Source organism: Hydractinia symbiolongicarpus, chromosome 1, assembly GCF_029227915.1.
Source record: "Hydractinia symbiolongicarpus strain clone_291-10 chromosome 1, HSymV2.1, whole genome shotgun sequence".
NCBI lineage: Eukaryota > Metazoa > Cnidaria > Hydrozoa > Anthoathecata > Hydractiniidae > Hydractinia > Hydractinia symbiolongicarpus.
Window position 1 is genome coordinate 30403492 of NC_079875.1, and position 11104 is coordinate 30414595.

Below are 11104 nucleotides of genomic sequence, written 5' to 3' on the forward strand. Positions count from 1 at the left end.
TTTCTCACGCATATATGTCAACGATGGAAAGTTACGTAGCTAAAAGTTTTCTACTCTCTCCGTAATGCATCGATTAAGCGCCAGGGCTCTTTCTATATATATCTTTAAACTATTGACTTCTGTTTTTACTTTAATCAAAAAGTGAAAAAGATAAATATATATCTTGGTGCAATTGTTTTAGGGAGGTAATATTTTGAGTAGGGCGCCAAAAAACTTAAACAAATGGACATATTAAGGAAAAGCGTATATTAGGGAGTCGATATTACGAGTGGGGCGCTTGATGAATGCATCACGGTTTGTGCCATATAATAATGACAAAACGGCACTAAGTATTCCAGTGATTCATCATGTCCTTTGCTTCATTTAACCACTGACGACATTTGCAGTATTCTTCCCTTTTCATAGCTCTTTGGTATTTCTCACGCATATTTAAAACTAAATATTTCCAGTAGTCGGCGTCTTTTCCTTTGCACGCTTCTTTCATTTTTTCGTTTTTGCTAATGCATCTTTTTACTTCGTTTGCTGTAAATGTTTTCGTTTTTGACACGTTATCATAATCTTTGCGTTTCATTAATTCTTCACATACATACGTAAGACCGAGAAACATGGTCCTGCAGTGCTTTCTTCCTTTCACAAGGTCGTTTTTCTTTACTGTTTCATATTTCGCAATTTTCTACAATAATAAAAAGTCATTATATATAATACGGCGGCATTAATTCCTTAAGTATTTAAAACAAAAGGATTTTTTTTTACAAATTATTAAAATTTAAGGTGTATTCAAATTTTTTGTAAGGACTTTAAAAAAACTGCGGTACATCAAAATTTATTCGGAAAGTGTCGATTGAGAAAACTATTCCTGAAATTACCTCGTCCAAACTATCTTTTAAAGGATGGTTCTCCACTTCACAGTCATCAACTTCTGACATTGTTTGCAAGTTCTCGTCAGAAATTTCATTTAAACTTTCAGCAGAGAATTCGCAAATAGAATTGTCATCCTCTTCACTCGAGTCATCATTATTGCTTGAATTGCTTCCGATAGAGTCTTCACCATACTAAAATTTAACAAAAAGAATCCCTAAAATATCACACATGAAGGAATAAAACAGAAAACGTGTCATGTTTTTATAAAATAAATAGTACCTGATGCTGTAATACTAAACAACTCCCTTTAGGTGGCTAAAATAAAATGAAGTAAAGAAATTGTGAAATTTGAAATTTGGCAACCTCTAGTAAAATGTACCAGGCATGTAACTAAAGGCAAACTGTTTAAAGATTACTTGAACAAAAATATTAAATAAATAAATAAATCAAAACAATCCTACTTATGACATTCATAAATCAATTAATCAATTTCGTTTTAAGTGAAAAACCGCCTTAATGGAATGTATGCAAAACCAAACTTCGATCCAGAATTACGTTAAAGAATTTGACTGATCTATATGGCGTGATATTCGTCTTTCTTATAGAGCAAAAAAGTGTAGCACCTTTTGTTTTCGCTTTGGATACGTTTTAAGTGTTGTCTTTGGAACAGCAACAGACTTTTTAGCATCCTTCTGTAAAAAAAAGTCATTTTAAGTTTAAAAACGCAATCATTTTTATATCATGATTTCCTTATAATGAAGAAAAACAAAGCAAATAATAGATCAACTTACTTTCTTTACATTTCCTCCATTTTTATTGTAGAAAAGATCAATTCTATTGGTCTCCCCTTCCAGCTCTTCCAAAATATCCATAAAATCTGACAATTCCTTTGGTTCCAGGCTATTGTTTTTGCTTACCCACTCGATAACATCATCTTTACAGGGCATAACTTTTTCATTCTTTAAGATTGCAGATGTAATTTTTTCAACATCTTCTTTTTTTAACGTTTGCGTAACTCCACCAACTTCAAATGTATTACCCATCATCATAGCAAGTTTTAATGCCTCTCTATGATTTGAATACAAATTGTAATGGATATTTGTGGTATCCTCTTTATTTTTCATAAAGTGCTTTGCGAAATAACCACTGTCAATTCCATCAACCTTACACCCGAATGTTGCGCATGCACATCTTATTCGAGTAGGACTTACTCTATCATATTCGTGTTTGCCAAATACCGCCGCATTTTTGAAAGATGACGTCAGGCTACTGCCAATTGTAGCGTGCGACAGTTGATTTGTATCTGATGAAATGAATAAATAAGTATTTGTTGTGGGATTCAAAACAGGCCTTATTTCTTTGACATAGTATTTAAGATGTTCAAACACGTTTTTAGGCAAGACAATGACCTTTTCACCATATATTGTGGATGTTTTATAACGGGAATTAGTAAACACCATGTATCCAGGATATTCTTCGCTAGTGTGCGCTTCCTGGACATCCGAAACCCTGAGTTCTATCAGGTTTGATGATCTCAACCCATTCATTATGCACAAGTTAGTAATCAGATAGTCTCTAACCTGCTGACAAAACCGTTTTGTAGGTTTCTCAGACTTAGCGACCCTTTCAATACTTTTCACAAGACCCTGCACAAAATTTGATCGGCCATATTTAATCATATGGGTAGGAGTCATTAAGCGTTTAATCTTAATTCGTCTAATGTCAGTTTTACGCTGGGCAATGGATTCAGTAAAATCAGCGTTCCATTCATCGATATATTCCGACAAAGCTGTCATTTGATCACGGGTAATGCCGCCATAGACATGGCGACGACGTAAAAATCTAATAAATGCTCTCAAAGCGACGTATCTAACCCTTAGAGTGGAAGCCTCATTTCCTCCTTTACCAATCAAGCGGTAAGTTGGATCGTGGTATTTATCTTCAACAAGCAAGCAATTTGCAAATGCACTGGCTGGTATCACTGCCATGTTGGGATCGATAATAGTCCATATGTACTCCACATGCTGTCTGTACCTAAGATAAAATGAATCATTTTCAAATTTACCAAACAGAAAAATTCTAGTGTGGGTTCAGTTTTAAAGAGTTCCACGATAAAAAAAATTGAAAAAGTTTTGGAAAAGTTCAATAAAGTTTGGAGCTAGAAAATCCTATAAATGATGTCTTATTTGTAAGGATTTCAGGTTCGTAACCACGATCTACTAGGGTTAGGATAACGATGGAACATGTATATCAATAAGACGGATTTGTCTTACCTCTTTGCCTTAACAGCTCCTTTCTTCTTTTCCACTTTACTTTTAAAAGCTTCTAGCAACTCCTCTCCGGTTTCATAATACATGAGAAAGTTATCTCCTTCAATATCCCAATCTGCTTTGTTAGATGCATTTACTTCCTTTGCATTATCTGGCAGATACTTAATCGTTCTCCCAGTATTAATCAATTCTTCTCTATTACATTTCGTACGTTTTTTCGCCTTTTGATTGGCTGTCTTGACTAGTTTGGCTTTATTTTCCAAACATCCTTCGTTAGCCCAATTTTCTTTTCGCGCAGTTTCTAAAATTTCTGTGATTTTTGATCCTTCAAATTTGTGTTTCCTTTTCAGGTGGGTACGAAGACGCAGGTGCCAAACTCCACAGATTGCGCAAGGCAACGGTTTTGGGATACCATGCTTTTCCTTTTTTGACCAAAGAAACATCACCCTGACTTCTGACTCTTTTAGTTTTGCTTCCCTATCCGAAAATTTGTGTTGAAGCATTAAATGCTGGTAGAGTCTGCTAGATACAACTGAACAAACCGGGCATTTAATGTCATATACTTTTCTGTAGTCAATAACGCCAGTTTTGCGCTCTTTTATAGTACCGGGAGGCCCGACATACTTGTTCACACAGGCTAACATCTTTTTCCTTTTTCTTTCAGCTTTTCTCTTGTTAGCAAGAATCTTTCCATGGCTTAAGATCTTATGTGTTTTCCTTATCTCTTCACTTGTATTTTCACTTTTCTGTACAGACATATCAACATCGTCATCATCATTTTCATTATCACCTTCTACGTACGTATATTCTCTCTCGGCTGCTTTTTCTGCTTTTTCTAAGCGCTTCCTCATGACCTCCATACTTTTCTTCAATTCCATGATCTCATCTGAAAAAAAAGAAATTTAAAAATCCGAAATTTAATTGCAGGCAACTGGCAGTGACGTACTGACATCATTATTTAGTATTCTTACTCACCTGATTCTTTCTTTTTTCTTTTCTCTTTCTTTGAGAGGGTATGGACAACTAAAGGAAAAAATCATTTAAAAAAATGTAATTTTTGTGTCACAAAACTTAATAAAACAAAGGAGAACATTACTGATATACAAGTAAGCAAATTGGTACTGATAATTTAAACAAAAGAATTTTATATACTGGCATGAACGTTTTCTTCTAGATCTGACTCTGGTGTGTTGGACTCATTGTCATCGCTTTTTCCAGTTGTGTCAAACCAATCGTCTAAAAACAATATAATTTATAGCACATACGAAATCAACTTCTGATTTTTTTAAATAATTTGTCAGGTTTTTAAGCAATACTTCGAGCAATATTTTGTATAAGTATGAAAATGCTGGAATGTTATTAAAAGTTAACGTATCCTTATACTGTTTAATACCTTGAAGATTTCTTTCGTTGACAATTTTCCATACTTCCTTGGCTGAGATTGCCCTTCTTTTAGTAGACGGCATTTCTGGAACTTTAAAAATGTTAATAAGAAATAAGAACAATGAACCAAACAGAGTCGATTGCTAATATACCTGAGGTTTCAGGTAATATACCTTTTTTGTTTTTTAACCTTTTTTTTGCAGTGACCTTTTTCTTCCGTCCATCCTGCTTTAGGCATTTTAATTTAGTCCTTTTGTTACCTTCAAACCCAGTTTTGTTTTTTAAGTTCATATCTTCTTTCTTTTCTTCTTCTTCTTCCTCTTCATTATTCTCTTCTTCAAAAGCAGAATGATAATATTCGCCATTATTTTATTTTTTCGTGCTTACGCCAATACTGTCTCCGTCTTTTTCTAGACAAAAATCTAAAATGTTACAAGTGCAATAATCATGTGTTCTAAATTACTTCTACCCATGAGATAGACTATACATACCTTTTCTCTCCTTTTTAGCTATAAATATTTCTGCCTTTAAACGCTTTTGTAGAATACCTAGAAAAACGTTTGAACCAGTTTTGGAATAATGTACATAACAAAGATACTTTCAAAATGCTAAATCATGCAACCGTACTTTTTCCTTTGGGAGAAACATCATCATCATCTGTTGGAGGATAACAGTTAACATCATGACTAAATTCGTTTTCTACAAAAGAAGTAGATTGATATAAATTAAATTAAAATTCATTTTAACGTTTCCATCGTTTTTTCGTTCTATAATAAACGACTTCGTGTACCTGAATGTTCTTTACTTTTTTTATTTGATCCATCATCGGAATCACTACCTTCCTTTAAGACAGAAATTCCAACATTGCTAACTTGTTCTTCAGCCTTAAAAATACAAAATATAATAGCAAGCTTAATCAATTTTCAATGTAATACCACTTTTTCCTACCACAGAGTTGAATAAATAAAGTGACGTTTCAAATAGTGTCAAACATACCTCTTCCACTGATATCTCATTTACACGACTGTATATAAGTGTCACGGTCTCTGGCAAAAGAACTTTAAACACGAAATCAAAGTTCTAGAATAAAAGTAACTTGGTAAATTGACCAAATGAGCTTTCCAGACAAATTACTTAGGACTTAAAAGGGAATTTTTCACCAATAGGCATGTTTTCTAAATTTTACAATAGTAAACTTTTACCAATTCACCCCAAAAAGATAAACGAAAATTGAAGGGATTAAAATCTTTAACATCTTTATAATTAATTTTAATAAAATTCAGGAATTCCCAGGACTTTTCAAGACGTTTTTTAGATTGCAGGACTGTCTTGATCCTGTGGAATCCTAAGTTTTTTTACAAAGAGGAGAAATTAATTACCTTTGTACTGTTATTTGGACAAAAAATCTTCAACAAAGTTTTTACAATCACATCAATTTGCTCTTTTGTAAATGCACCAAAACGAACATCATTTGTAAGAGATTCTAAACATTTAAAAAAGAACTTTTTAATACAAACCTTTATTTTTCACTTTCAAAAAATACATAACCTAAACTACATTACCTCTAGCTCGGCCTCTTTGTTTGTAAATATCACATCGTTTTCGCCATTCCTGAAAAATGTTCGTTATTGTGTATTAATCTAATAATGTAACTTCCTTTGTTATGTATCAACTTTTATATCTTCTTTTAAAATTTCATACAAAATTCTATTCATGGAATACTACACAAGTAAGTAAAAATCATAAGTTCATTACCTTTCCAGTAAATATTCCCTTTAATGTTTCTTCACACTTTTCAACCAGAACTTTTACTACTTCACATGGTACGGATTGAAGGTCCCTAAGAGAAGTTTGCTTATCATTAAAATCCATTAAATAATAATAAAATTTATTTTTGTTAAAAAGCACCTTCAGATACATATGTTAAATAAATAAAAAAAATACTTACTTGTATTTAGTCCAGTGAAATACATCTAATTCATCATTCGACTCCATCTTCAATAAAGTTAATATAAAAAAATATAAAATACTTATTCAAAAAAACTTTAAAAGTTTATTTCCCGATTCCTTAATAGAAAAATTCCTAAGATAATAATTTCTAACCAAACCATAAACAAAAATGAAACACAAATTGTTGGTAAGCTGGATAAATCGAAACTAATAACTATCTTAGTTTATTAGAAATACTTACTTCACATGAATTATTTTCAATCGCCTAAAAAAAGAACATTGTATACAAAAAACAGGTTAAGAAATGGTATTAGCAATAAATTTCACCAGAACATCAACTTACTTGAATATTAAGTGGTTTGTTGAATGAACCCTGAATGAAAATATTTTGAAGTTTACTGTAATGCTTGAGAATAACATGAGACGATTAACTATCATTGTGATGTTACAGTACATACCTCTTTCCTCCACCAGATATCTTCATCGTCTCCATAATTATACCTTAATTCCGTTCCTTCCAATATATCTTTTGATGCAAATAAGCAGAGTCTAATATCGCTTTTGCTACAATTAATCTTTCTCATAACAGAATTTCCATGTAGTGAGTCATTTACAAATTTTCCATTTTGGTTAGAAGTTGATCCATCAATACTAAAAAGAAAATGCACATAAAATGTAAAATAAGAAAATAGCAAGAATTTATGTGTCATATGCATTATAACTTGAATTTCACATGGAATCATAACTACATTGACCACAATTAATCCAGAAATTTATTTATTTATTTATTTATTTATTTATTTATTTATTTATTTATTTATTTAACATCAAATCGGGTTCCATATAAAAATATGGTTCTTCTCCCTATAAATTAAAAATACAAATGAAAATTTATTAATATATAATACAATAATACAATTCTAAAATTTTCATAAAACTTGAAACAACAAGGTAAAACTGTGTCACATAATGCACAGGGAAAAGGAAATTAGAAAGATGGGCACATAAGAAAAAAAGGGTGTAGGCACAATAAACAAAAAAATGCGAACAACTATTGAAACAAAGAATTGAAGGAGCCAATATGACAAAAAACCATAATTCTTGAAATTAAACATTTATTTTATTTTAATTTATACAAGGATTTTTTTAATTTCCCTTGGAATTTTGATTATGTTTAAAGCAACTTACACCAAAGAGAAAATTGTCAAACGTAATTTGAGAAACCTTTTCATTAGCAGTAAGTTTCATTTTATTAAATGAACAGCCATGTTGTATCTAGAACGAAAACTTACCAGTGCCAATCATTTTTCTCGTTTCCTTGGAAGAAGTAGAAAAATGAGTCTCCAGTTTTCTTTTCCTCAAACTGCCTTTCACCATCTTCATATGACATAAAAGTGCCAGCATACTCAAGCAAAAAATCTCCCTTTTTAAAAGGACGCTCAGTAAAAACACCATAACCTATAAAAGAGTAATAGTTTAATTTTCTGTTGATAAAATGTTAAGATATTGTTTTATGTTATTCACAAAATTGGGAAATATATATGATCAGATGTATGACTGGCGATTAAGGTTTTATAGAATTGGAAGGAAAAGATCGTGTTGAAGTTAGTGTAAAAATATTAGTAAAAAAACTGTTCAGAAACAATTATTTCTTAGTAATTCTAATAATTCACATTATTTTGATTTCAATCTATGAAGGGAATTAGCCAAAGTATGTTCTTATGTTCTTAATTTTTAGAAAATTATCAGCCTCAACATTCTTAAACTATAGTTTCTTAAAAAAAATATGTGTAATTTATGTTCTACTTTCTTGAACAAATTTAAAATATTTATACCAATATTGATATGAATCCACTTCTTAATGAACCCATTTTGGTCAACACCTAATTTACAGTACTTTAATGCAATATCCTTTTGGCTTAAATTAGGTTTCTTTGACCGAGTCTAAACACAAAAATACAAACAAAAATACAAACATAAAACTTAAAGTAGCATTATATACATGATGGCATCAGTTCGTTTTATTAATTTGTTAAGCATACCCTGAAAGATTGAGCAAGTATCAATGTTAAAATAAGCGCTGATGTATACTTACATTTATTGTTTGCTCTGTCATTTTGATAAATTTAACAGATTCTGTTTTATATATTACTTTATTAACTAAAATAGAAAATTTGGTTAAAACAATATTTCAGTTAAAATTCTGAAAAATAAATTTCAATAACAAACTATTAAACTTTGGATGTATTAATTCAGATCCTGGTTAGTAATAACTATATGAAACATAGGAATCCATGTCTTCCTTTGCCAAGTATCCTCAATGATTATTTAAACATAAGCAAAAATGATGTCTTGAAACTTAGTATATGATTAACCATCTTTTTAACAATACATGTTATTATATATCAATTACATGTGAGTAGATTTAAAAAGTTTAATTTGGCTGCAATGTAATATGAAGAATATTCAAACTAAATTCCATGTTTTTATAAGGAAAACACAATTCATAAAAATATTCATAATCACAATTAAAAAAGTTCCCAAATATTCCAGATTCAATTAATTGTAAACATATGTTTTTGTGACACATACATACTATATTTTATAAGTACCTATACCTTATTGATATCAACTCTCCAATGCACGATGCACTCCAATGTGAATTTTTAGGATATATAACTCAATATTAATATCATATTTTTTCAATGAATTTCAACAGCTGTTCTATAATAAAGATTTGTGACAAAATGACCCATGGGATTAAAATAAAATCATAAGCTCTATTGAAAGGCTTTGTGATAAAAAGACCCAAGAGGTTAAAATAATAGAAATAAAAATTATAATTACAAAACATCAGAAATTGAAAAAACATAGCAACATTTGATAGGAAGACATTATGAATATTTTTAAAAAAAATATTTTGATGGGAAAAAAAAATATATATATAAAGATAAAAAAAAACAATAAAGTCCCTAAAAGATTATATACATTATATATTAACTGCCTTAAAAGTGTATATCTATATGTAATATCAGATTGCTTTTTGGGAGATTTAAGGCTTTTAAGTCGAAATTTAGCAAAAAACACTAAAAATGCAGAAAAAAATTTATAAGGAAAGAATAATTAAGGTTTTTCGCCTGAAAGATCATTTTTATTTCAACCTAATCATAGCATGTTGATATTTACTTTAAAATCCTAATAGCTGCTAATGAATTGCAAACATAAAAAATGGTTGATCTTTTTCAAAATATAATAAATGCATTATCTTGTTTGATATAAAATATTGTAGTCAAATAATAAGTAGCCAGTTGGTCAACTAGACACCAAAGTTACATACCATAAATGCTCAATTAAGTGCCCCGGACGCTTAAAATTTTGACATTTAGGGTGGGCGCTTATTCGAGAGGGCAGTGTATTAGAGAACCATAAAGTGATAGAGCTTGCATCATAATGACAGCACAACAACAACTTTATGTTTAGCCTGTTATTAAGGCTAAAATACACGGTAAGTTTAAACGGACCGTTTAGTTGTAAGAAAAAACTTGTTTCGTTGCAGGTAATATACCTGTCTACACGCTAAGATAAAATATATAAGTTTTTTAAAAAAACTCTCTTTTCACAATGAATACCAAGGAAAAACACGTTGCAGGTATTGTTATAGCATCAGCAGGGTAAATGTTGAAAGAAAAAAACCCGTTATGATTAGAAATTGAACAAATATGCTCAAATCTTTAGTCTAAACAATTTAAACATAAACAGAAAAAAGTTAAAACATCTTTGCTGTTTACACGGTAAGTTTTTTTTATCTTATATACCTTTAAACGATCTGTTTAAACTTACTGTGTATTTTAGCCTTTACACTCAATTTGTGTCTTTATCAAAACTATAGCAGTAGTTAGCTAAACCAACAACAGACAAGTTGTATAACTAAACATAATTAGGTCATTAGTGCTAGCTAGCTGCGTATAGTGTTTATGCAAGTTTTATTACATGAGAATGCTCCTCAATTTAAGAAATTCAGCAATTGTTCGTGCTTGCTAGCTAAGATGTCTATAATCTTGCAGCATGCTAAATGTAGCTGGCAGAAGACATGGTGTTAGCTTCAGCTATCCACTTGCCTAAAGCAGAATAAAAACAAGTGTAGCTAGCTATAACAAATTCCAAAAAATATCCAGCTACTAGCTAGTGTCTTTTGCTAGCTAGCTACACCAGCTAACTATATACAATATGAAATCTTAAAGTTAAAACATTGTCAAAATTATACAAATACCTTTCAGTAATCAAAAGGTAATGAAAAATTCCTTGATTAATAGTTTTTAGGTCTAAAGAGCAGTAAACACCATCAATAAAACCACAGAGTAGTCCTGTCCCCTCGTCTGTTTGTTTTTTATGGCGCTCCAAGATGGCCGATTGTCAGAAGTCTCTCTTTTAAGTTGTTAGTGTACTGGGTAACTTGGTACGTATACCAATAATGGTTATTAAATCGGGGGTTGTATTATTCTGCAATTTGGGGATTTGAGGCTCCAAAAAAGGCTTTGTTTCCTTTTGTTAAAAACAAAAATCCATCAAAAAGGGACGTGCCATTATAGTTTACATCCTAGAATTATTTGAACATTGGAATATCAAAAAATTAAGCCTTA

General features: G+C 30.8%; 2 protein-coding genes across 3 annotated transcripts; both read right to left on the bottom strand.

The window, feature by feature from the left end:
* Window positions 1-268: 268 nt before the first annotated feature.
* Window positions 269-4377, bottom strand: LOC130649354 (uncharacterized). The gene is made up of 8 exons (XM_057455619.1): window positions 4284-4377; window positions 4107-4154; window positions 3135-4017; window positions 1653-2895; window positions 1485-1553; window positions 1141-1176; window positions 867-1052; window positions 269-673 (listed from the first exon to the last, which is right to left on the bottom strand). The coding sequence occupies exons 3-8, from the start codon at window positions 4007-4009 to the stop codon at window positions 326-328; spliced, it is 2757 nt and encodes a 918-aa protein (XP_057311602.1). The 5' UTR covers window positions 4010-4017; window positions 4107-4154; window positions 4284-4377; the 3' UTR covers window positions 269-325.
* Window positions 4378-5005: 628 nt separating this feature from the next.
* LOC130649362 (uncharacterized) lies at window positions 5006-9193 on the bottom strand. Of its 2 annotated transcripts, XM_057455637.1 has the most exons (14): window positions 9083-9193; window positions 8560-8624; window positions 8300-8408; window positions 7757-7922; window positions 6923-7115; window positions 6808-6837; window positions 6706-6729; window positions 6463-6509; window positions 6270-6354; window positions 6077-6125; window positions 5894-5997; window positions 5511-5594; window positions 5142-5398; window positions 5006-5062 (listed from the first exon to the last, which is right to left on the bottom strand). In XM_057455637.1, exons 2-13 carry the CDS (start codon window positions 8578-8580, stop codon window positions 5282-5284), a joined length of 1029 nt encoding a protein of 342 aa, XP_057311620.1. In that variant the 5' UTR covers window positions 8581-8624; window positions 9083-9193; the 3' UTR covers window positions 5006-5062; window positions 5142-5281. The 2 variants fall into 2 exon arrangements, with proteins under 2 accessions (XP_057311620.1, XP_057311612.1); XM_057455629.1 differs by lacking the exon at window positions 9083-9193 and having other exon boundaries at window positions 8560-8885.
* Between the last annotated feature and the right edge of the window lie 1911 nt (window positions 9194-11104).